General features: G+C 44.9%; 10 protein-coding genes across 10 annotated transcripts; 5 read left to right on the top strand and 5 right to left on the bottom strand.

The window, feature by feature from the left end:
- Window positions 1-30: 30 nt before the first annotated feature.
- Window positions 31-2,479, top strand: I203_101192 (fumarate hydratase, mitochondrial; the record flags this gene model as incomplete). The annotated part of the gene is made up of 11 exons (XM_019146145.1): window positions 31-66; window positions 197-374; window positions 522-846; window positions 916-1,189; window positions 1,243-1,332; window positions 1,402-1,580; window positions 1,650-1,901; window positions 1,992-2,026; window positions 2,092-2,134; window positions 2,203-2,273; window positions 2,454-2,479. The coding sequence occupies 11 exons, from the start codon at window positions 31-33 to the stop codon at window positions 2,477-2,479; spliced, it is 1,509 nt and encodes a 502-aa protein (XP_019004704.1).
- A 410-nt stretch (window positions 2,480-2,889) lies between these two features.
- Window positions 2,890-3,423, top strand: I203_101191 (uncharacterized protein; the record flags this gene model as incomplete). The annotated part of the gene is made up of 1 exon (XM_019146144.1): window positions 2,890-3,423. One exon carries the CDS (start codon window positions 2,890-2,892, stop codon window positions 3,421-3,423), a length of 534 nt encoding a protein of 177 aa, XP_019004703.1.
- A 211-nt stretch (window positions 3,424-3,634) lies between these two features.
- I203_101190 (uncharacterized protein) lies at window positions 3,635-5,782 on the bottom strand (the record flags this gene model as incomplete). The annotated part of the gene is made up of 8 exons (XM_065516833.1): window positions 3,635-3,884; window positions 4,039-4,114; window positions 4,179-4,213; window positions 4,272-4,385; window positions 4,487-4,676; window positions 4,774-4,802; window positions 4,858-5,009; window positions 5,066-5,782. 8 exons carry the CDS (start codon window positions 5,780-5,782, stop codon window positions 3,635-3,637), a joined length of 1,563 nt encoding a protein of 520 aa, XP_065373651.1.
- Window positions 5,783-6,147: 365 nt separating this feature from the next.
- Window positions 6,148-7,098, top strand: I203_101189 (uncharacterized protein; the record flags this gene model as incomplete). Its single annotated transcript, XM_019146142.2, has 4 exons — window positions 6,148-6,179; window positions 6,251-6,580; window positions 6,707-6,920; window positions 7,048-7,098. The coding sequence occupies 4 exons, from the start codon at window positions 6,148-6,150 to the stop codon at window positions 7,096-7,098; spliced, it is 627 nt and encodes a 208-aa protein (XP_019004701.2).
- A 366-nt stretch (window positions 7,099-7,464) lies between these two features.
- I203_101188 (uncharacterized protein) lies at window positions 7,465-11,585 on the bottom strand (the record flags this gene model as incomplete). The annotated part of the gene is made up of 11 exons (XM_065516832.1): window positions 7,465-7,734; window positions 7,799-7,946; window positions 8,019-8,188; window positions 8,259-8,378; window positions 8,460-9,062; window positions 9,127-9,261; window positions 9,316-9,532; window positions 9,589-9,673; window positions 9,731-10,210; window positions 10,290-11,463; window positions 11,553-11,585. The coding sequence occupies 11 exons, from the start codon at window positions 11,583-11,585 to the stop codon at window positions 7,465-7,467; spliced, it is 3,435 nt and encodes a 1,144-aa protein (XP_065373650.1).
- Window positions 11,586-12,030: 445 nt separating this feature from the next.
- On the bottom strand, window positions 12,031-14,630 carry I203_101187 (uncharacterized protein; the record flags this gene model as incomplete). Its single annotated transcript, XM_019146140.1, has 9 exons — window positions 12,031-12,281; window positions 12,338-12,767; window positions 12,823-13,305; window positions 13,365-13,873; window positions 13,963-14,191; window positions 14,255-14,314; window positions 14,379-14,438; window positions 14,500-14,541; window positions 14,598-14,630. The coding sequence occupies 9 exons, from the start codon at window positions 14,628-14,630 to the stop codon at window positions 12,031-12,033; spliced, it is 2,097 nt and encodes a 698-aa protein (XP_019004699.1).
- Window positions 14,631-15,475: 845 nt separating this feature from the next.
- On the bottom strand, window positions 15,476-16,384 carry I203_101186 (uncharacterized protein; the record flags this gene model as incomplete). Its single annotated transcript, XM_019146139.1, has 1 exon — window positions 15,476-16,384. One exon carries the CDS (start codon window positions 16,382-16,384, stop codon window positions 15,476-15,478), a length of 909 nt encoding a protein of 302 aa, XP_019004698.1.
- A 1,199-nt stretch (window positions 16,385-17,583) lies between these two features.
- I203_101185 (methylthioribulose-1-phosphate dehydratase) lies at window positions 17,584-18,814 on the bottom strand (the record flags this gene model as incomplete). Its single annotated transcript, XM_065516831.1, has 9 exons — window positions 17,584-17,690; window positions 17,760-17,823; window positions 17,888-18,066; window positions 18,127-18,220; window positions 18,295-18,433; window positions 18,495-18,513; window positions 18,566-18,595; window positions 18,656-18,695; window positions 18,752-18,814. The coding sequence occupies 9 exons, from the start codon at window positions 18,812-18,814 to the stop codon at window positions 17,584-17,586; spliced, it is 735 nt and encodes a 244-aa protein (XP_065373649.1).
- A 451-nt stretch (window positions 18,815-19,265) lies between these two features.
- I203_101184 (uncharacterized protein) lies at window positions 19,266-20,123 on the top strand (the record flags this gene model as incomplete). Its single annotated transcript, XM_065516830.1, has 4 exons — window positions 19,266-19,347; window positions 19,404-19,568; window positions 19,641-19,974; window positions 20,060-20,123. 4 exons carry the CDS (start codon window positions 19,266-19,268, stop codon window positions 20,121-20,123), a joined length of 645 nt encoding a protein of 214 aa, XP_065373648.1.
- Window positions 20,124-20,793: 670 nt separating this feature from the next.
- On the top strand, window positions 20,794-25,071 carry I203_101183 (uncharacterized protein; the record flags this gene model as incomplete). Its single annotated transcript, XM_019146136.1, has 8 exons — window positions 20,794-20,887; window positions 20,937-21,518; window positions 21,639-22,405; window positions 22,492-22,738; window positions 22,792-23,062; window positions 23,117-23,334; window positions 23,396-23,913; window positions 23,968-25,071. The coding sequence occupies 8 exons, from the start codon at window positions 20,794-20,796 to the stop codon at window positions 25,069-25,071; spliced, it is 3,801 nt and encodes a 1,266-aa protein (XP_019004695.1).
- Between the last annotated feature and the right edge of the window lie 230 nt (window positions 25,072-25,301).

Below are 25,301 nucleotides of genomic sequence, written 5' to 3'. Positions count from 1 at the left end.
TGTCATCTTGTCACCTCTCCTCCATCATCAATGTTGAACCGTGTTGCCCTCCGATCGGCTAATAGCGTGAGTGCCCCTCGTTTCATCCTTCGAGATTGTCCTGTGAACACATGACTAGACGACCTTGAACAACTCACATCACACCTCCACATTCAAGTTTCGGACTGCGTCCCGCTGACCACAAGTCTGATCCCAGCTCCCAAAAAGACAAATCGCTAGAACAGTCCTTCCCACTCGAACATTCGCTACCACCTCATCCACCATGGCCGAACAGAAATTCAGACAAGAGAAGGACACTTTTGGTCCTTTACAGGTACCAGCCGAGAGGTATTGGGGTGCTCAGACTCAGCGAAGTTTGATGAACTTTGATATTGGTGAGCTGGCGTTTCGTATTTGCACGGGATAATGCCATACAGGAGGCTGTATGCTTTCCTATAGACGGTGTACAGAGCGGAATAGGATACCTAGAGGATCAAAAGGGAATTTTGCATGCTGATCAAGTCTCCATATTGCTATGTTAGGTGGACCAACCGAGCGAATGCCCCCACCATTGATCAAAGCTTTCGGTGTACTCAAGAAAGCTGCTGCTCATGTCAATCAAACATACGGTCTCCCCGCCGACGTAGCTGAAAACATCTCCAAGGCTGCCGATGAGGTCATCTCCGGTAAACTCATCGATGAATTCCCTTTGGTCGTCTTCCAAACTGGTTCAGGTACTCAAACCAACATGAACGTCAATGAGGTCATCTCCAACAGGGCTATTGAGTTGATGGGTGGTGAATTGGGAAGCAAAAAACCTGTTCATCCTAATGATCACGTTAACATGTCCCAATCCTCTAACGATACGTGAGCACGACGTTTCTCCATGACTCTCACCCCGGTGGTATATCAGGCTGACATCGTCGCTGGAATCAGCTTCCCCACCGCTATGCACGTAGCTGCTGTTGTAGAGATCAACGCGACCCTCTTGCCCGCCCTTAGAGAACTCCACGATGCTTTGGAAGAGAAGAAGAAGTCTTTCGATCACATTATCAAAATCGGTAGAACCCACTTGCAAGATGCTACCCCCTTGACTCTCGGTCAAGAGTTCAGTGGATACGTCGCTCAAGTTGCTAAAGGTATCGAGCGAGTAGAAGGTACCATCAAGAACTTGAGTCAACTCGCCCAAGGTGGTACTGCCGTAGGAACTGTAAGCTAGAAGTATCTCCAACATGCGTGCAACGGCTGACGGGAATATGACAGGGTCTTAACACCAAAGCTGGATTCGATGAGAAAGTAGCTGCTGAAATCTCCAAAATCACCGGATACCAATTCATCACTGCTCCTAACAAGGTGAGCAGAGCATCTGTGACTCTTACTTCCACTGCCCATTAGACTGATCTTCGAATGGATTGAGTACAGTTCGAAGCCCTCGCTGCTCACGATGCTATCGTAGAAGCTTCCGGTGCCCTCAACACCGTCGCCGTATCTCTCATGAAGATCGCCAACGACATCCGATACCTCGGTTCAGGTCCTAGATGTGGTCTTGGAGAATTAGAATTACCCGAGAATGAACCTGGATCATCTATCATGCCTGGAAAGTAAGTCCAATTTTTGCATTGTCATCGTCTTGCACAATTGATGCACTGAAGCTGATGTTGGTGAAAAAGAGTCAACCCAACTCAATGCGAAGCACTTACGATGGTAGCTGCTCAAGTCATGGGTAACAACACTACCATCTCCGTTGCCGGATCATACGGTCAATTCGAATTGAACGTCTTCAAACCTGTCCTCATCAAGAACTTACTTCAATCGATCAGATTGTTAGCAGACGGTTCGAGATCATTCACCAAGAACTGTGTGGTGGGTATCAAAGCTAATGAGGAGAAGATCAAGAAGATTATGAATGAATCTTTGATGCTGTGAGTGTATATCTTCCACATCCGAGCTTTACTTAATACTCATCATATTCATCGAGGAGGGATTAACTGATAAGGGGATGAATGATGTAGTGCTACTTGCTTGAACTCTGTTCTCGGTTACGATGGTGGGTGTTTCTTTTGAGATATGGCCCGGTCGAAATTCTCTGATTGACATGTCCAATACCTTTAGATGTCGCTGCGATCGCCAAGAACGCACACAAGAAAGGAATCACGTGAGTTAAAGCAGGCGGGATGTTTGACTCAAACAGTCGCTCATATTTCAATTAATTGCTCTGGATAGTCTCAAGGAATCAGCTCTTGAATCTGGTAAACTTACCTCTGAGCAATTCGACGCTAAGGTCAGACCTGAACGTGAGTGTACTTCAGACTTTTACAGGAAACCATCGGAATATCCTGTTATTCTTAGTTCTTCTCCATTCTTCCATTGACCACAATCATTTGCTTCTGTCTTGTTTGATCCACACCTGCATCCCACGACTTCGTCTTTTATGTTTTGAGGCATTGGCTGACAATATATAAAAAAATCTTTAGTCATGTTGGGTCCTGATGAAGTATAAGCGAAAATATAAGCGAAAAAGAACTCTTGATGAAGTAGTCAATCCAGTATTTCCTCGGATGGGAACGTCTGATCTAGTTGTCTATGCATAACCTGTTCTGAAGCTGAGCAGAGCTGTATCATCTCTTAATGTGCTGTATTCTTTGTATGCTTGCATTTAAAGGGGTGTATCAAATAAATTTGTGTGTTTGTGCCTGGATAATCCGCTCATGTTTTCGTCAAGAAAGATTTCAAAGATGCTTGTCCGTCTGTTAATCGTTGTATCTTTGCTGTTCATCCGACATCTCAGTTCAGAACATAAATTGAGTAGTACAGCATCTCCCTCATCAGACAGCATCTCATACCGCCTATTACCATTACAATCACTTGATCCCACCGTACACTGTACACCGTAAATCACTCTCATTCACAATGGACCGTCAACTGAAATCACCCCTACTTATCGAATCCATCGGTCCCTCCACAAAGTTATCCTCAGAAGTGACCTATCAACATCTCCTAAACTTTCTGGAGAATTCTTCTTTCGGTGCAACCTCATCGGGTGGTTTGAACGCAGTGAGCAAGATTCAATTGGAGCGTCTGACGGATGCGTTGGGTGTATCAATAGGGAAGATTGACATGGCTGAGGAAGAACAGAGGGAGATTCAACGAAGAGAGCTCAAAGAACAACGTAAAGCGGAGAGAAGGAGGAAAAGAGCTGAAGAGGAGGAAAAGAACAATCAAAGTACGTTGGAAAATATGGTAGAAGGTTTAGAAGGTGAAGGTGAAGGGGAGATGGATAATGGTGCGGTACAGTTTGGGGATGAGGAGAAGATGGATGATAGAGGGGAAGTTGAATATGGAGATGTGGTTGATGAAGATGAGGATGAACCGGATAATGAAGATCAGAATGGGAATGGCAATCAAGACCAAGATGTTGATGAGAAGATGGAAGAATCTGACTGAACAGGTAGGTTGCATCGTCTCATGTTCGACAATTGCATTGATAGATGATATGAAATGATAACAAGTCAATCTGGCTGATTTATCGAATTCCGTATACAACAGTAAATCAAGAATACAATTATACACTCTACAAACAAAGACACATATATGACAAACTCTCAAAAGCAAATACACCAGGCATATAACCCATACCCATCAATTTTCATCTCTACTACACCACATCCTTGACACACGGTCCTCTACCTTCTTTGTCCATGTTCAATATCCTAAAGAACCCGCAACCTTTCATATCGCCGGTTTGGGATGGACTCTGACATTGCCAAAAATACTCCATATCATCTTCGATCATGTTCATATTTGTATTCTTATCCTGCCGCTGCTGCTTAGGCGAAGGTTTAGTAGGTGACGTGATAGGGAAGAGCCGTGATCGAGCTTTGGCTTTTTGGTCGGCTCGAAGTAATCTATGGTATAAAAAGATCTCAACCAGTAAATTACGATATTAATGATGGCTGGAGAAGTGGACAAGTAGAGGGTGCATCCAGGACATGCTTATGAGTGATGCTGGGATTGTGTATCTGGAATGAAGTGTATGTAATTCAATTTGATCTCACTTACGTGGGTATACCACATTTACAGATCGGAGTACCTTCACGAGGTCCCGATGGTCCAGTCGAAGGATTTGGATGGAAATCTTCATTCATTTTTGAGTCAGCTGATAGTTATTTGTTTCGATCATCAATATCACGATAACTTACCATCACGATAGAATCTACCGTTATGATAATCAACTCTACTAATCAGTTCCGTCCCTTCATTCTCCTGTTCCATCCGGTTCCAAACTGACTCACCGAAAAGTGATATTGATTCTGGATGTATAAGTTCGCTGCTGGTGCAAAGGGATAGGACGCTCATCTTTGTCAAAAGTTGGTCTAAACAGATCCAGAGCTTTTTGAGGGGGTACGCTATTTGTACACACTATTAATACGCAAATCATCACGGGATCGAGGGGAATATGAAATAAAGGTGATCCAATGTTCGGTCCTTGTAATGCACAAACACTCACGTATGTTTGTACCTCTCCTGGCAACCTGCATTCATCAGACATAAGCTGTTGTGACCCAGTTTCAGCTCATAGGTCCTTATCGGTTTCGTGTTGGTTGAAAAACTGGGATCGACAGTGTTGGTCTGCCTTAATCTGAATGCTCGGGGCGTACCTAGAGAAAGGGAGGCGATGGTGGTATATGGACCTAGGTCTGGTGGTGTTGTTGAGGCAATATTAGCAATGACCCCGATTTGTCAACGAAGAAAGGCAGACAGGGGAGAGATGTGGGATTTGTCAATTTCACTCACACGTCAGTTGATCTGCATGCCAACCGACTCTACGTCATGCAATCAGCTTGGCGCAACATTGCATTCGAGATATGAACGACTTACGAGCTCTTTGCTCCGTCATACCGATTTGTCCCACAACAATTAGCTTTCCATTCTCCAGCCCATTCTAGAGGATATCTCTTCCTCTTTGATATGGATTCGTTGACAGCTCTTTCCACTAGATCAGCAGCTTTTCGAAGTAGAGGTGGGTAATCCTATGGTATGAAATCAGCCAAAGTAATACATATATATCATCTAGATCAGAGCTTACAGCAATATCCACCATGTTAGTGCCAGAGTACCAATACGTTATCCCTTTCCCCCAAGTTGCGCCTTGTGCTTTTCCTTCTTCTTCATCGTTTGACGAAGAAGGATATTTATACATTTGTACAGTATGTGGTGATTTCACCTGTTTCCCCGCCAAGTAAAATTCATTATTGTACCAACTCTTTTCGGACTCTTCCATCAATTCGAGGTACAGTGCTGAAGCGAGTGAGGAAGGTAAAGGTGAATCGAGCAGTGTTATAGGTAAATCATGAGAATCGATAGCTGATTGACTGGTTAGGAGTAATGCTGGTTGAGGTGAGGTCTTGTTCTTGGTAGGAGAGGAAGGGAGAGGAGGTCGACCACGAAGGATGGAAAGTAGGTCGATATTATCTGAATTTGACGACTTGATCGGATTACTTGGACCTGCGTCGTTCACCACATTATCATCATCGTCTTCTAATTCCCCCGGATCCAGTTTGGCATCAACGATGTCCTTCTTGGGTTTCTTCAACCAGCTTTGTAGACTATTCCCGGCTTTTCTTTTCTTGTCACCCGATCCAGGCAATAAGAGATCTTCGGCAGCTTTACCTACATCCCCATCTGCCCCATTCAGCGATTCCAATAGCCTTTCGAAAGGGAATGAGAGTGGTTCGAGTAATGAAGCGAGCAAGGCAAGTTTCGTATCTGTATCTTCTTCGTCTTGGTTGTCAGAGTTGGGCATCCTTAGTGTAAGTGTTATATATCTAATAATGAGATGGCGTGAACGATTGAAGAGAGAAGATCAATAGATGATTTCAGTGATTTCATGTTTTTGTAATGTTCCGGTTGACTGGACTTATGGTGAGTGGTGTGACGCGTTCGAGGTTGATTTCGACCTCTGATGTATTTCCATCTTCATTGACCTTCATATCATCCAGCATCACCTGGAAAAGGACGATAGCATAGCACAGAACAGGAGTCAAGGAGCTGAAGGGAATACAGGACACTGCTTACTGCTTAGACTTATAATCAAGTAGAAGAGAAGAAGGAACAATCGACTTGAGATAAAAGCACTTGACTCTCCCTTCCAACTCTCAACTCCTCAAAATGACCATCTACTCATTATACATATTCGACCGGTAAGCAATCCCCGCTCAACCCTCCTCAATCTATCACGTACAATAAGCACTAATGAATCATATGTATATAGTCACTGCGAATGCGTCTACTATCAAGACTGGCACAGAACCCGACCTGTCCGTGCACCTCCTCAAACCTCTTTCAAACCAGGTGTACATCGACTCCCCCCTCCTCCCTCTACAACATCTTCTCAACCCAATGGGAATGTAAACAGAGAATCGATTTTCTCAGAAAACGCTGCTGCTGCTGCTAATCGCAATTCTTTGGTATCGAACGGTACCTCTACTTCACAAAGCAATAAGTTGAGTTTACCGAAAGGATTACCATTTGACGAAGAAGCAAAGTTGGTTTATGGGGTGATATTGAGTCTGAGGAATATGGTGAAGAAATTATCTGGAAGGTTAGTCTCACCAGTACACCAAGTTACCTTTTATCCTATCTCATAAAGGAATATATGGGAGACAGGAGATAGCAAATCTACCTATACTATCATCTTCGCTAACTCGTGACAATATTTGACATATAGGGACGAAGCCTTCACATCATATTCCACATCATCATACAAACTCCATCTCTTCGAGACACCAACAAATTACAAATTCATTCTCTTATCTGATCCATCCTCCGACTCGCTGCGGTTCGTACTCAGACAGCTATACGTCGGTCCATTCTTAGAGTATGTAATTAGGAACCCGCTGGTGAAGGTGGATAGTAGAGAAGAAGGTGTGGATAATGATCAGGTGAGTGTCGTTCCTCAGCAATGGAGTCAAAGAGATCGCTTCCCGACGTCTTCACGCCATCAATAGACTTTGTATTCTGTTGAAAGCCTTACTTTACTGATTATTTCTCTATCCTCCTCTCATACAGTTCCGTGCAGCTGTAGATAGGCATATGAAAGGATTATCGATGTTCAACTGATCCTCTCGTCTACCCCATCATCTCGAGAACGTCGACTATTCGGACTCACGTTGACACCAATGAATGGTTTGCGATCCTCCACAACAAGAATCATACCAACACGTAACGATCCATACGAGACAGATTGTGACCATTCATACTTCTTGTAAATTTATGTATATATATTTATATAGCAAATGCAGATAAAATGCAAGAAATGTAGGAAGATTGTAATCTTCGAGTATGTATGGGTATGAACTAACAGAGAACAGGAAGAAAGAAACTACAACAAGTCATCCACCATCCACTAATCATTGCAACTTCCCTAGCAAGCCCATCATCCTATACTTTTTCAACATGAACTAAACTTCCACCACTCAACATGCTCTAATCCACCTCTACGACCTTCCCTCTAGCTTTCTTTACACTTCCCGTAATCTGTATCTCGTCGCCATCTTCTTCGTTGATACCCTCCATCTTAACCGCATCATCATCAGCGACGAATTTATTCCTTAACGTAGTCAACAGGGATTTTCTAGTTTCTTTGGCAGTCTTATCATCTTGACCTGAATTATCTGCTCCGTCAAGGGTAATCTCCTCGCCTCCTACAGCATCGTCTAATTGGAGTTTGGTCATTCCTATCGCTAACATGTCCTCCTATATCACGCAGCGCAAATAGAGTTAGCTCACCCCATGTTCAGATGAAGAGGTAACAACTTACATCGATGGATCCCTTGGTGATCAGCTTGATCACCTCCACTTCCTTCTCCTGACCGATTCTATAAGCTCTATCTGCCGCCTGTCGATCATTATGAGGATTAAAGTCTTGGTCGTAAATCACTACGACAGACGCAGCAGTAAGGTTGATTCTAGATATTACCATCAAATATCAGCTTCGCCGAACACATATCACATCAAGGGAATGGCAAACTCAGACTCACCCCACACCACCGGCTTTCGTGGATAGTAAGAAAACGGTGATTTCTGGATCATCGTTGAACTCATCAACCAATCCCTGCCTTTCATCGGTTTTCGTCTGTCCATCCAATCGAGTATACTTGACACCCAAATGTTCAAGCGCTTTTTCCAGTATATCAAGGATCATCACGAACTACACATACCACCGTTAGCTTTTCACATCAAGACGGGTATTTGCGACACTAGCTGGACTTCAAACTCACTTGAGAGAACAATAACATCCTCTTACCCTCTTTCTTACATTTCTCAATGATCTTCTGCAAAGCGGCGATCTTTCCTCCTTCAAGGAAAAGTTCGGGTTCCAGAGCGTATTTCCGCAATTCCTATTTTGACATGACAATGACCATGGGTGTCAGCTATGACCCACAGACATCGGCGACAAAGCAAGTAAAAACGAAACGTACATCTTCAATAGAGGACGAACAGAAATTGGAAATTTCATAATCGCTCATGAATTCCAAATCTTCAATGACATAATCCAAATTACTATCACAATAACTTGGGGTGTTCAAACACTCTTTAGCCAATTTCTTGACTTTGGCATCTGTATACAATCTCCTGAATAGTAATGGGTGACTAGCGGCTTTTCTAAGATCCATCAGGATATTTGAACTGCTCGCTGCAGGGGTGATTTGTCCCTTTTTCGGTTTCGCTTTAGTCGCTTTCTTCGCATTGGGTTTCTGCTCGGTCTCCTCGACCAATGCAGCTTCGTTCTCCAATGCATCGTCCGTAAGTTCCTGTAAGACCTTCCTAGATCGGTTCATCGTTTCGTTATATAGTTTAGCCTGGACTTTGGTCATCTCACAATGCTCGACACTCTCGATCTTCGGTGGTAAGTTCAGTACCAAAGCCTTCCGTCGACGAAGTACGAATGGAGTTAACATTGTTCGTGCCCTCGAGGTCCGCTGTTGTGATAGCAGGTTGGCCGATCCTTGAGATTTGAATATGGCTCGTAGATATGGTTCCGCATCGGCAAAGGTATCTTTGTGGATGAACATTAAGAGAGACTAGGTGAATCCTGTCAGGTACGAGTCACTTCTGGCCAGGTAGATAAGTGAGATCTGTACTCACCACTAGCTCTTGCAAATTGTTCTGCAATGGTGTTCCAGTAAGAAGTAAACGCCATTTGGGTTTGATCGAAAGCAGATCGCTGTACGCCTTGGTAGTACAACTCTTGAGCTTATGGCCCTCGTCGTATACGCATGTCTACGAGAATATCAGTCACTTGCGATGTGAACATCACAGATCAGGTGGACTTACTTCAAACTCGATCTTTTTCCTAAAGAATCCTAGATCGTCATTGGAAGCGACCTGAGTGTACGAAGCCAAAACCACTTCCAATCTTCCTGATCTGAACCGCCTTTTCAGATCATCTCTCAGACTGGCACGTTCAGCTTGTGAGCCGTAATACGTCTGAACATCTACGGATGGAGCGAATTTTTCAAACTCTCTAGTCCAATTTTCGAGTGTGGACGCGCTGTTTGCTGAATGTCAGTATCTATGTAGCCGAATCTGCTACCCGTCGGGACTCACGGTACGAAAATCATATGTGGGCCTTTGATGCCCCTCTCTTTCAGATGAGCGATGAACGATATCACCTGAATCGTCTTACCGAGACCTATATTGCGATGTATCTGATTCAGCTACTACCCTATGCTGGTGAATGACGACTCACCCATCTCATCCGCTAGGATACAGCCAATCTTTTTTGTATAAAGCAAGTTCAACCAATTTACGCCCAGTAATTGATAATCTTTCAATATCGTTCCCTCACTCAAGGTGGAAGGTTGAGTTTGTATGTAACTTGATAAAATCTTCCTCTTCTTCATATCCGTTTCTTTTCTCAGCAGCTCTGACACCTTCGCGACATCCACTTTGACGTCGTTCAATCCGTCCGACCGAGGTGTTCCAACTACACTGTCCTGGGCCATTGATGCTCCTCTCCAAACAGCTAGGGTATTCCCTACATCGTTGGCTATCGATTCACATCTGTTCAGACACGCGTCAATCTGTACGTATCCCTCCATAATCTCCGTATACTGTTCGAACAGTTTGAACGATACGCCTCGGGCTTTTGTAAGTTTATGTCTCGCGTCGTCGACATCTTCGTACGGTCGCAATTTGATGATAATGGCTGCCTGTTCGGCGCTACAGGCTGTTGAAGAGATCCCCGATATTAAGATCTGCTATGGTCTTTACAACGCTAGAATAACGTGAAGGCATGATGAACTCACCAATAGTCCCAGTCAACATATCCGCATCCACCTCATTGAAAGCCTTTAACGCTTCTCCCTCAGCATCAACCTCGGGATCACCTTTTCTTCTCTTCTTCTTCCTACCTTCATCTCCCGACCAAGAGCCTTCACTATCATTATCCGAGAACATCCCTTCTCCCTCTTCACCTGAACTACTCTCATCTGGATCCCTTCTTTTCCCATTCCCATTATTCGCCCGATTAGCATATATAGTCGATTTGGCATTTTTCTTGGGTTTGAGAGGATTGACCACTCTCACTTTCGGTGCGGGTGGGATCACCGAAGATGAAGATGAAGGTCTAGATACCATCGTAGGTCTATATTGATTCATCGTAGGGGGTTTAACCTTATTAGGCGTGAATGCTTCGAATCTTGGTGGTGTTGAAGTAGTATTGAGAGGTGAAGAAGGTCGATCATTCATTGCGTGAATCTGGTTTATAGCTCGATCGTGATTATCTGGATATTTCTTCAGAAGAGACAAGATCAATTGAGGTTGAACGTTTCTAAATTGATTTGATAGTCTATTGGCCATGTTTTGGATTTCAACTTCACGGCTTTTCGATTGGTTCTGAGCAGCTAAAACTAAACTTGGTTGACGGGATGTAGCTGAAGAATTCGATATAGGAGATGAAGGGGTAGTATTCCCGTTTCCGTTGGTCGATCGAATGGGAGAGTCGGGTTCGTCGGGATCACGATACCTGGCTTTCAGCCTACTTAGCGGTTGAGGTGATGAAGGTGAATCTAACAGAGAAGCATTGTTGGTAGACCGAGAAGTCGAGGCGTCATAGGAGACCGCGGAAGTGGATCCTACAGCTGTAGATGATCTTGATTCAGGCGCATGTCGACTATGCAAAGCTTTCAACACATCTTGCGGACTTCCCGTTAACGTAGTCTGAGAATCGGTTTGTTCGAATCGACGTCCGATGCCTGAAGAAGGTATGACTCCGGTACCGGCTGAAGAAGATGATCCGTAATTTAGCCTCTGAGCGATAGTATTTCCGTTGCTGAAATATTTGGAAGGATGGCTACTGGGCGTAGGAGCGGGAGAAGAGGATGGGGGAACAAGGACATGAGATTCAGGCGAAGATTCAACGGTTATAGGTTGGACAGAGGGCTTGTTTAGCTTCTTCTCTTTAAGAGCGGCGAGCGCTTCCTATAAACATTACAGGAGAATCAGCAGGCGACATTGGAGACTATATGGATTGATATGATTCCTCTTAGATCGCGAGGATCAGTACGTACCCGGCGCCTTCGTTCCGCTTCAGCAGACGACATGATGTGAGATAGGTTTCAGTGGAGCGATATCCTACAGATTTACAGACGATTCTCGGTATGGTAGAGTGGCTCAAGTAGAAGCCGCGACAAGTATACTGGGTCCTTTGATTACCGCGAATGTAGTCGATGGTGGATGTAGGAATGAGTAAGGATGCAAGCAGATCTGAGGATGAGATGAGAGAGGTATAGGATCTACTCGATTGTGAATGTACAGTAAATTAATAATTTTGGCAACAACCTTCCCATCAGACGCGTTCAGTTGTGTATCCTCTTATTTGATTCCGGTGCAGTCCATCTACTCGAAGACCAAATGATTCATAATTCATAGACAGATATATATCAAGTACTGGAAAAACACTATGCGCAGGAAAAGAGAGGAGGTAAAAACAAGCAGTGTGGTAAAGATAGTTTATGTTCCATATTCCCATCTAATCTAATCTCTTCTTTACACGGCAGCAACAATAGCCTCAGCCGAGTTGAGCGCTCCGACCATCTTGACACATTCCCTTCTTCTCGCCACGACATCTGGTGATTCCTTGAGTAACTCTTCAAGTACATCAGGCTTGTACAAGTGTTCCAGAAGTTCTCGTTGGAGGTTCTCCTTAGCGAAGTTTACTAGGTTGTAAGTGATAGCCTTAGGAACCATATCAATCATCTCCCGTTTGACCACAGAGTAGTAAGATTGAATTAAGAGTTCTAATCAAAGCATCTGATCAACATCGTACTCTATCCTATGGTAAACATTGACTTACTGATAACATCGGTTTCCATGGCTTCCCTTTCACTGAGCGACGCGACGGGTTTGATGACTGGAGGAGGAGCTTCCATAGTTGCAACTTTCTTCTTAGGTTGTTTATCCTTTGAGAAGAAACTGTTGAAGAAACTTGGTTCATCCTTTTTGAAATCTGCATCCAAGTCTTTACCATTGTTCAGGGCATTCGGGGGGAGCTTCTTGGGATCAACTGGTTTCTCAGGTGGCTTATTGGCATTCATTCGATCAGTTACTAAAGCCATTGCTCGATGACCACCGATGAAGTCGGGATGAGTGGTGTTGACGTAACAAGCTTGCATCGAGACCATATCGGTGACAAGCTTGTTGGTAGGTTGCATACATGATTTGAAGAAGTTGATGACCACAAGGTTAAATCGGTCTTTCAATTCTGGGTATCTCTTGAATGTTTGCTAATCAACCAGATATCAATACCCTCAGCGTTTCATGAAGCAAAGGGAAACTTACAGTTTTAGATAGCAGATGACCTAGTATTCGTATAAGCTCATCATATACCAAAGCACAACATCTTAGTGAAGGTTCCTCTAAACGTCTAATCTGTTGTTTAACTATAACTTCAAAAGCGGTTGTACCGACGAACAACGAAGGGGTGGAACCGGAAGAATTGTAAAGGATAGTCCTAATATCACCATCTTTGACTTGATCGAAAGGGTCGATCGATTTGACACCGTTATTGTACAGCTCATGGAAGACGAAACTGATACGAGCACCACCGGATAATTCGTTAAGCGATAGATCGTTGGTGTTACCATCGATGGCGGATCTGAATTCCGAGCAGAACTCGGTAATAGTAGACAGTACTAGACTACCTGGGTTGGTCTCCCCCATCGGTCCACCGAGAGAAGTAAGTTCAGCTTGATATTTAGCGAGTTGCTGGTTGATTCTTGCTTTGATATCAGGAAGGGTATTTCGGATGTGGTGCATGAGAATCTTACGATAATCATTAGCACATCGCGTTTCGACTGGGGTTGAAAATGATGATGACTTACGATATTGAGTTTTCTAGCAAGCCAAGGAGTACCACAGTATTGAGCTTTTCCAGCATAACTAGGGTGACCTTCAAAGAACTTCCTTTCGTTGTCTAAAGCCGAGGCGATCGATTTACTTTGATCTATATCTCTTTGACCTCTGTTAACGACTGGTACATAGCCTAACCTTAAGGGGATGACTCTTCCGGCTAGAATGTCAACTACGTCGGTACCTTGATCCATCAAGTCGACCTTTGTTAAAACACCAATAGTTCTTGTTCCTTCAGGATCAACTTCTCTTGCTAATTTCAAACCATCTGAATTTGCTAAATCCGTGTTGGCGGCTGTGACTGCCAAGATGATAGCGTTGGGCTTGGAGATGAATCGCATCAACATATCTCGAATTTGTTTCTCAATATCACGTGGTTGATCTCCAACGGGTACTTTGGTTAACCCAGGTAAGTCGACGAGAGTGAGTGTGAGAACGTTGGGAGAGAAGATTCGAAGATTAATTGGGTTTGGGGAGATACCTTACACATGGAATATGAACCTGTCAGCAAACCGATGTACCGGGAGCGAAGATGATAGGCTTCATGTGAAGGCAGAGACGGGCACCTACCGGCATTCTTTCCAGTCATCTTCTCTGTATCTCTCACAATCTCATCTCTGATCTTATGGAAATCGTGAAACTTCTGGCCTGGCAAATGAAGGAATTCTCCCCATTCATCAGGGTTATTCTCATTGAGCTGTACTTTCGCCATAGCATCTTCTGCCTTTTCTCCATCTGCCTTGTCGCCATTGGGTTGAGCAGGTTTGGAAGTTGCTGGTCTGTTTATCAATTGGAGGACCTACAATCACCACACGCTGATTAGGTATACTATTTGTATCATGCGTGAGATCAGAGCACGTACCAATGGACGTCTGGTCACGATACCGGTTCCTCGAGGTAAGAAATCTCTTCCAACAATGTTCTACATCATCATCATTATCACCATCAGCGGTGGTCCTCCGTATGATTTGAATGATAAGTCTCACCTCGAGCACAGACGATTTACCACTACTTTGTGAACCAATCACCGTGATTTGCGGAAGATCCTACGACCTAACTGTCAGCTACGCCACTGCATCTGTAGGGATGGAAGAGCGAGGGGCTTACAATATTGTTTGATACACCAATTGATGCGAACACATCTTGCAGCTACCTCGTCTGTCAGCGATGTCTATGTAGGATTAGTGAGATAAGCGTGGACATACCTTGTTCACGAGCGAGATGAGCTGCTGATCCATGATGCTTTATTTCCCTGTAGTTCTGGATGGTATTCTAGAATAAGGTGTGAGAGGGAGTATGACCCAGTGAGTCAGAGATTATATCAAAGTGTGTTTTATTGAAATGTATGAAGAGGATGAAGGTATCGATTGACTCTACACGTCCATTGAAGCCAGTGATGAGGTGTGACTATGACACGCACTCGCTGGGTGGCGGCACATCTTTGTGTACGTAATGACAGGTTACCACTACAATCGCGGGTGAGGCGGTGTTTCTCTGCTGGACACCAGTCATTTTCTCTAGGTGTATACGAGGCCTCGCTATCATTGATGCATGCCAACGAGGTTTAGAGCAGTCTCTCAAGGCTTTGAAAAGGTGGACATGCATGCCTTGTGCGCATGAATGGTTACGATGTCCACGATCATAAGATCCAAGTGCATCCCTTCTATGGTGAAAATGTGTTTGCACAATATAGTTGAATCAAAATTTCCAATTCCGCGAATTACGGTTTCGTAAGGCAGTTGCCTGTTTCGTTGGTGCAGTGGTAGCATGCCCTCTTAGGGTTTTCATCAGAAAGCTTTGGGGGTGGTCCTCGGTTCAATCCCGGGACGAGACCCGTATCTTTTTGATTTTTTGGGAGGGATCATGGTCAAAGAAGAGCATTTCTCCTAGCGTGCATGAGGCACCCTGAGAGACTTCTGGCGAAGTTCATGTGCATCTACGTTGTTCAGCAGCGCAAAATGGAAACTTAGAACTGGGACATCCGCTCGGCATCTCGTGTTCGTGATCTCGCCAGACACTTTGATTGAGACGTGCCAGCGGATAACAAGGATATTCTGTTATCATCCTACTGTATATACAGCATTCACTCGTCATGTAATCCTACGTAACTCGAATCCCTCCTTAACCATCCTACATCCGTCAAAATAGATACTTGAGCTTGCGTCGCGGCATTCCTTCGGGTGATTGTCTTTGTTCTGGTCTCCGACAAATCATCCTCATGAGGCGATTCACGCTCTTCTTCAGTCAACGCAGTGAGATCTCTTGGGCTGATTCTGTGTCTTCGGGCCCTCTGTTGATCGATCAGGGTCATACCCGTCTTGCTTTTCTTAGGGCTAGGACTGACATTTACCGTAGTTGGAGGAGGAGAAGACATAGAGTTCTGTTGGATGTTCGTGGTGGGCTGAGCGATCGATAGAACTTGAAGGTCTTGTATACCTTTGTGTGAAGATGATAACCTTCTTGACGTGTACCTAGGTCGTGGTCTAGGTCCGTACCAACTTGCAACTACTTCGCTATTCCACCATTCTTCTTCCAATTTGTATATCTCCCTCATCAGATCTTGTCTCGATGGCGTATCTATCTCCGGGTCTTGGTGATCATCGCAATCACCATCATTGGCATCGTCCAAAATGACCACAGGAGAAGGAACGTTTTCGAGTCTACGAGCAAAGCCTAACAGCTTCTCGGTCCTCAGTCTGTAGTGGTCCAAAGACGACAAGTACAAATTCGATGAATGTGAGAAATCGGAATATCCTTGGATGATCGTCAAGATACATTTCAGCAATTCTTTCAGGCTTTCAACGGGGTTGACATCATCTATCTTGACACCAGTGTTGATAGCGTTGGCCACTGTTGAGCTCGATGGCTTGTTGAAGATTTGGTTAGGAGTATTGGCTGTTGAAGCTGATACGAGACCATGATCGTGTTGGTTTTCCTGTGGAGTGGGGCCTTCGGGAGATAAAGAAGAAGATGAGGGTGTTACGGTGAACATGATCTTCCGGTGGAAAACTCATACAATGAGTGTGATCGAATCTGCTTCTGGCTTGTTCGGTCAGGTCTGATCGAACCCGTTATCAATGCAGTCAATTAGCCTGCTTTTTTCAATTTTTCGAACAACGTAAAGAGGAAATGGGATAAAAGCGCTCCCGATATAATTCGAGCGAAGAATGAATATAGGGCGAGCCCGGGATAGAAGCAAAGGATGAAAAAATCGGTAAGATGCGATCAAAGGCGAGTAGACCTAGCATCAAACTAAATGCTATTGAGAGATGCTCAGAATCCATAATCCGGGTTCGGGAGTGCCGTGAATGTCGGATCAGATAAGTGTAAAGCACTCACCAGTAGGATAGGATCTATCGAGTCACTGAAGAATCATCAAGTTGTGGTATAATACCTTGAATCACAATCTAACAAGCTTCTAAGCATTGACACGCGTAGAAAAAATTGAGAGTTAGTTGAATAACTCATATATATCTCCTAAGACGGGACGATTTTACAGTAAATTGTTGGCCTTTTTATATCTGTCGAACTGGATAAATAATGCTTCGGAGTCTGTTGAATGATGTGCTCGGAAGTAAGGTATGATAATGATCTGTAAACTATCAGACATCTTTTCACCTATTGTCATACAAAGGATCATTATGGAAAAACCAAATTGCTGAATTAGAGGTTCAACAGATTCGTGAGTTGGCTTGTATCAGTAAAAACAAACGTTCAATCATTTTCCGGTATTGGTGATATCGCGACAAGTATGGTCATCAGAATCTGACTATCCGCCCGTTCGAACAGTACAAAGTAACCGAGAAAGGATCAGTTAAGCCTTCTCAATACGTTATTCCACCAGTGTCGATGAGATTTGGTTTTGTTCGTTCAACAGTTGAATTTGGTATAACCCATTCAGAGAAATTTGGTATTGCGTATATAAACGGACCGGAATCCTTTGTGCGGCAGTGACGCATCTTGAACTTGGAAAAGGAGAAGGAAAATCTTCGTTGGCCAAGACAAGAACAATATGAAGTGAATGGAGGCTCATATTCGCAGTGTTGGAGAAGGCGTCTGAAGGGAGTTTGCGATAAGCGAGAGGATGGATACCTCGATAGACCGCATCTATCGTCCGCATCGAGTCCAAGATTGAATCGGTTATATGATGATTCTCAGACTGCCATGCACATCACATTCCTATAACTATGTCTAATTGTCCCCAACCAGTGGTAATTTGGCCAAAAGCATCTTGACGGCGATCTCAAAAAGGTAGTCGAGACATTCCGATTGGGTCTTTGCTTGTTCCCAAGTGTTACCTAACATCCCACAGTAGTCAGTCAAATTTTGCTACACCTATGGAAACCAATGAGGGACGAAGTACTCACCCCAAACGTAAACACCATGTCTTCTTACTAAGATAGCAGGAGCGTCTGGGTATTTCTCCATGGCCTAAATTGCAAGTATCAGCATTGATCACTTGCAATGCGTCGATTGGGAAGACCGATCCACTCACAGCAGCCATACTTTCAGTCAAATCTTCTTCAACAGCCGTATTATCGATGATGGGGATTTCCAAAGTATTGAAGAAACTGAGTGTTTTCCCTACTCCACCAATCCGCACACCTTTGATCATCTCTTGATGGGAGATCTTGAAGCTCTGAGCATCCCGAGGATGTAAGAGTGTCAACATGACTAAGCGAGCGGAAATATCATTAAAACTTGATTCATTACGAGGGCATTGTTGCGACTCACCGGCATGTTGGGAATGAGTATGTATACATGCGCCCGCTTCTCTCATGGTGAAAGCGTTCCAGAACAGAGGGGTACATTGTGATTCTGTCAGGCCCTGTTGACAATACCAACTATCAGCTTTCCAACAAGATATATCTGCCGTATTGCTGGTGAGCCGTTCGTATTCACCTTTTTACTTGGTATCCTCAGGAAATCTCTCTTTGATCCAGGTCTAGGTACAGATGATTGAGCGAACGGAAGGACAAAGATGTGCTCTGGCTTGATCCGCTCTTTCTGTACACCAGAGGGAGCAAGGTACACATGTTCACTGTGGTTTTCTGCCGATTAGATATATTATTCATCTCTGATTATAGCGCACGCTGGCTCACCCTTGTCGAATTGAGATACCTAGTAACAATTAATGAGCACGGTAGATATGAGTTGGAGCTCATAGACTTACCTCCTCCAGTGCCTGTGACCCATCCAAGTTCTACGCATCATACTATCAGTACTTCTTATATATTCTAACAATGACAGCTGGATGACATACTGTAGAACTCTCGACATAATTCGGAAATCAAATTAGCGGGCTATGACTCAGTGTCGTCAGCAATCTCACCTCGGACTGACGAGTCAATGCACTTACATGCTCAGGATCTTCACTGATCACCAACGCCTCTTGCTCTTCATGGGTCAACTTGTTGGACATCTTTCGCTTATATTTGCAGATTGAAGTGTGGACTCTAGATTGTTGGAAATGTTGAAAAATGTTCGCAACTGTAGAGTGGAGGGAAAATGGATGTTGAAGCTGAAGTACGAAAGATGTTGCAATCGATGAACTAAACCCTGACTACCAATGATCGCTTTCCAGTATCATATCTTACCACCTGTCCAAAGAACAGATTAGCACACTCTGTCCGCATCGCTATCACGCCAATGTACCATCTCTTGAGGGGACTGCACGAATATTTGACGAGAAAAGATGAATATTCAGTGGTGATCATCGGTCTGGACAATGTGAGTTGTCACTCTCTCGGTGGTTAAGCTTCAACGCGCAATTTGCTGACCGCTATATAGGCTGGTAAGACTGTGAGTTGCACATATAGACATTTGAAGGCCGGGTTTGAGTAGCACCTCTGACCCCCGAACATGATCAGACCATGCTTGAGAAGATAAAGACCATGTATAATCCTACACCTGGTATGCGGCCGGAGAAGATTGGTCCGACCGTTGGTCAGAATAGTAAGCCCATTCACAAGCTCCTTGGAGGTTTTGCAACGCCAATTCTATGTATCCAGTCGGTAAGATCACATTACCATCGACCGAATTACGATTCTACGATCTAGGTGGACAGAGGGATATAAGGTCGATATGGCCTAAATACTATGATGAATGTCATGCGGTGGTATTTGTCGTAGACGCTTGTGATCAAGCTAGGTTGACTGAGAATTGGGAAGTCTTCGGTATGTCCGAAACAATTCACCCTCTCTTCGACTTCACTCACCTGCGGACTGCTGATTTCACCAACTGCTCAGACGAAGTGCTGAATTCCCCTCGATTATTGAACCTGCCCTTACTTTTGCTTGCCAACAAGCAGGATAGTCCGACGTCACTCTCCGTAGCGGAAATCAGAGAATCGTTCGATGCTTGGCAACGCGCTCGATCGAACAGAGAGACGGACGAAGAGGATAAACCGAAAGATAAAGGTAAAGGCAAAGCGAAAGAGCCAGCGGACAATCAAGAAGGAGATCATAGCCAAGCTGAGGCAAAAGGACAGCAGCCAGGAGAACATAAACAGTGGCATGATGGTGGTGCAAAAGATGAGAGAATGGCAAGTCTGGACGTGATGGGTGTCTCTGCTCTTGAAGGGTGAGTAGCTGCTCTTCTTATGAATAGAAGGCCAATCAGGCATAGTCGACATGGGAATACAGAAGCTGATCTCAAGTCTTTTCAGAACCGGTGTGAGAGATGCAGTGAATTGGCTGTATATCCGTGTACAGAACGCTCGGAAGATGTGAGTACAATCCAGGTATTCAGCTATCTAGAATGTTGCCGATCTTGATCTCTGTACAGTGAAACACGTACATGAAATCGTTCATCAACTGTTATACCCGGCATGACATCGATACCTGATCGATCCATATGAAGATCCAGCTGCCTCAGTCGCCCTCTTCCCTGTCTGAGAACTATCTTTCATCCCAGTCGCTGCCTCGCACGTCCAAGGCGGAAGTGAGCCAACGAGACGAGAGGATCACAGCGACGGACCATGTATATATGACCACGTACCATACTTTTCTTCTCAGTTGTATGCATATATCAGAATGTCATACAGAAGCTCCAGCTTGGTGACTGGCCGCCATGCATGTCGAATGAGATTAACATTTGCAGCTGCACGATTATGGATGGGAAGGTGATGTTATCTTGCGGGTTTACGGCATCAAGCATGAAGAGTGAAGCGCGGTTCCCTCTCATACAACTTGAACACCTCCATCTCATCACAGTCACTCTGATCATCCTGTTAGCGTCATTCATAACAACTCAGACTCCAGTCAGTCTACCTGCAGGACAACTCCTACCCCAGCTCATATAGCACGCTTCTCATTGACAACAAGCCACCATCCAATCACAGCACCTTAGTCACGTCGAAGCACAAACGCCCGTTACCACCGCTTTGATGGTTACAACGATATGATACCTTCACCCCGACGGTCGGTCTCACAGCCTGCTATCCAGTCGAACAATACCAGCTGGCCAGATGTAGACGATGACGATGGCTGGCAGGGTAAGTGTGAGACATACTCGAAGAGACGTTTGCTGATCCGAAAACTTAGATATGCCCGTTGTCCGAAGCGACTCCAACCCATTTGGACTAGATGACGAGGATGTGAAGAAATATCACTACAAAGCTCCAACACGGCTTGACCCTTCGGCAGGCTCATCTTCCAACCCTTCTGGGAATGCTACAGGTAACGCGACCGGACAGCATATGGAGCTGGAGGGAGATACACTCACAGGCGTAGCGGATTCGTGGAGGGAGAAGATCGTTGAAGATGAATCGGACTATACTAGATTACGTTTGAATGAAGATGAGGAATCGGAGGAAGTCGCTATGCGGACGAGATATCTGTTTGATGAAGATAAGGCGATGACTCCACTGAGTCAGATGCAGGCTACCAAGAACCTGTTGACTGAAGGGCAAAGGATCGCATACGTAGGACTGTGTCAGCTGATAGCAAAGCAAATGTTGAAAGATATGGGAAGAGGATGGGAGGGTCACAAGTTGACGAGTGGGAAGGGTAAATTAGGTCTCAGAGGAAAGAACAAGAATGAACTGCCGGTGGTGGAGAGTGGGAATATATGGATGTTGAAGATCATGGCTAGGCTGTATCAGCATATGGAGTTGACTCGAGATGGTGAGTTTGTTCAGCTCGGTTCATGCGAGCGCGTCTTCCAGTCCACCAAGATTCCAAACCCCATCTCCTACCGATCCTACGCTCGTGTACATACGTACTGACGATGAGTCACAATCGCAGAACAACGAATGATAGAATCATTAGCAGAGCACGGCGTCGACCCATCCGATCTAGTTCCAGCACTGATGACCACGCACACCGTCGCCAATCCAGACTTCGATCCCAAAGCCAAACAAAAAGCAGATCTGGAAGCGATAGCAGAGGCCGAGGAAGCTGAAGCGGAGAGAGACGTCGAAGCGGAGAAGCAAAGATTAGCTGGTAGAAGCCAGGAACAAATCGATGAAGAAGAGAATCCAGCCCCACCATATCGACCAAGAGATGAATCCCCATTACCTAGAAATACCACGAATCCATTTGGTCAAGACGAGGAAGAGGAAGAAGAATCGAAGAATTCACTTTCGTCCTTATCAACGATTTCGACCTCGAAATCCCCGCCCCCTCAATCCGAGAACAAATCAAAGCCACCACCTGCAAGATTGCTTTCACTAGATTTTGATGAAGATGATGGTGATATAACCTCGATGCTGTCTCCTCCACCCTCGCAATCTCCTCGACCCCCCACTTCTCCATCTGAGAGACCTCCGCCGCAGGACACGAACCAGAAATTACCAGTGGAGGAGACAGATACTGAAAAGACTCCTAGGGTGAAATTTGCAGAATCTACTGAAGTCGTGGATCATATCGTGGAGGAGAATAATATTGAGATGAAAGAGGAAGCAGAATCAGAAGAGGACAAAGTGCCTGCTCCATTACCTTCTTTACCAGGTGTGTCGACCTCGCTGTCAAATACGGATGAGAAAGTTACATTGGATATACGTTGGACTGTGGTGAGTACTTCTGCAAGGTTTATCTTTGATTGCTATTCACACGCACGCATTGTGAAAGCAGAAAGCTAACTCTTGTACTTGTATAGCTTTGTGACCTCTTCTTGGTGTTAGTCGCAGATTCGGTGTACGATGCACGATCAAGAGCCTTTCTAGAGCACGTATCATCTGCATTAGGTTTCGAGTGGTTGGATCTCGTTCGATTTGAGAATCGAGTGACGGATGCATTGGAGATACAAGAGAGTACGGAGAAGACAACTCAGGATGGAATCATAGAGGGAAGGATGAAAGCTGCCAAGACCAAGAGATATGCATTGATGGGTTTAGCTGCTGTCGGTGAGTCGCACACTCACTTCACATGGACGCAATCACTGATCAGTGTCCTTTAGGTGGTGGTTTGGTAATCGGTTTATCGGCGGGTCTCGCTGCACCTTTGATCGGAGCAGGTCTGGGCGCAGCTTTAGGTACAGTCGGTATAACTGGTACAGGAACCTTTTTAGCTGGTGCTGGAGGTGTAGCGATGATTACCACTGGTGGTGTCTTGACTGGTGCGAACATTGCCGGTCAAGGTATGGCGAGGAGGACGAGAGAGGTCAGAACTTTTGAGTTGAAGCCGTTGCATAACAACAAACGAGTCAGCTGTTACATTACTATGGGAGGGTGAGTCATTGGATGTCGATCAAAAAGGGTTTTATCGCTGACGGCTCATCCTAGGTTCATGGCAAGTAAATTCGATGATGTCAGGTTACCTTTCTCTGTCCTTGATCCGATAATAGGGGATGTATACTCCATTCTGTGGGAGCCCGAAATGATGGAAGAGATGGGAAGTGCCATGAAAATTCTTACTGGGGAGATTTTGACGCAAGTAGGACAACAAGTATTGTCAGCTACCATCATGACCGCTTTGATGAGTGCTTTGCAGTGGCCCATCAGTGAGTTTCCAATTCTGCCTGACACGTTTCTCTGATGAGTGATACTGATCATACATCTTAGTCCTCACCAAGCTTGGATACCTGATTGATAACCCATGGTCCAATGCTTTGGATCGAGCAAGGGCGGCGGGGTTGGTCCTGGCAGATACTATTCTCAATCGACATGCTGGTATTCGGCCAATATCTCTCATCGGATTCTCGCTCGGGGCTCGAGCTATATTCTACGCTTTGATAGAATTAGCAAGAGTAAAAGCCTATGGATTGGTCCAAGACGTCTTCATCTTCGGTACGACAGTCACCGCATCGCGAAATACATGGCTGGACGTTCGATCGGTAGTAGCTGGAAGATTCGTCAATGGATATGCTACCAATGACTGGATGTTGGGATATCTTTTTAGAGCTACTTCCGGTGGACTGAATACGGTTGCTGGATTACGACCTGTTGAGACTGTTGCCGGGTTGGAAAATGTCGATGTAACGGAGATCATCACTGGGCATATGAGTTATAGGAGTTGTATGCCTCAATTATTGGCCAAAGTTGGATTCCTTGTTACGGCAGAGTACTTTGATGAACCAGAGGTGAGTGATTCATAATGCTTCTCACAACGGTCGGTCGCTGACGGCTTGCCGCAGGACCCCAATGTCGATATGAGCGTGCAAGAGCGTATAATCATCAACGAAGCGGAGGAGGAAGCCAAGCAGAATCGACGTAAAATCCTGGGTATCTTCCCTAGAGGTAACAAGTCTGGTAGAAGTTCCGGATCTGGCACTAGTACACCCAATACGGATAAAGACAAAGACCAGAGTACGGAGACACTGCCTGCCCCTGGACCTGGAGGAGGGTACGAATATGAAGATGATGACGATCTACCCCCAAGGGAAGAAGCGGATCTAGGAGAGATACCGGGATCGGCAGATGCAAAAGCTACTTCGTTGGAGACCCAACAAGAACGAGAGGAAAGTAAGAGAGTGATGCGAGAAGAAGAAGAACGGAAAGCGAAAGCTGCGAAACAAGAGGAAGAAGCGGTGAAATCGATTTCGAAAACTGCCGGATTTGACTTTAAAGCTATCTCAGACGCTTTAGGCAAAGATATCGATGTGGAAAACCTCAAACAACCTGAACCATCTCGACCTGTCGCCGCTCAAGCTATGATACCCAACGAAGGTCGGGCCCCGCTAGAAAGGAGTGATTCGGCTCCACCACCTATTGTACATGACAGCTCGGAAGATAACACTTGGACATCATCATCTAGCAAGATGGCGTCGACTTCAACATTGTCCAAGATTGGCAATGGTGAGAGCGATAATGGTGAAGGAGATATCACTTCGAGTATGGCAAGGGGTTTATCATTATCGGATTTACCAAGCTGGGAAAGACCTCAGATATCCACTCCGCTCGAAGATAAATCACCATCTCCCTCAGGTCAATCTGGGTTATTCAAATCACCCGTGTTCTCGTGGAACGCTTGGAACTCCACATCAGGCAATGTACCTAGCGCCAATGAAATACTTAGGGATACACCCAAACCCGTCAGATCAGCTCCTCCTGCTAGACCACACCCTAAAGAGTTTATGGATATGAATCCGTTCATGGCGGGGTCCAACGAAGGCTGGGGAGGTACCACCTCTTCTACACCTATACCAGGCGGATTAGGGTTGGGTAAATTCGATGATGCTGCGGAGAAAGAGAGGAAGCGAAAAGATGAAGAGGAAGAAGCTGAAACTAATCCTTGGTAGTAGTTGATCGTACATACATATCCTTTGTCAGAATATGTCTTGCTGTATTAGAAATATTTGATTTAGCATTTCCCTTGGTATTGTTCATGGTTTATCCTTCTGATTTGATTAATGCATACTTCACTATGAGTCATGATACATTTGCTAAGCCCCCAAGATCGCAGATATTAGGTCACATCACATGTCCCTTACTTCACAATGGTTTACATCTTTACACACCAAAAAAAGAC

Source organism: Kwoniella mangroviensis, assembly GCF_000507465.2.
Source record: "Kwoniella mangroviensis CBS 8507 chromosome 1 map unlocalized Ctg01, whole genome shotgun sequence".
NCBI lineage: Eukaryota > Fungi > Basidiomycota > Tremellomycetes > Tremellales > Cryptococcaceae > Kwoniella > Kwoniella mangrovensis.
Note: the sequence above shows the minus strand (reverse complement) of the source record. Positions and strands in the feature narration are given on the sequence as shown.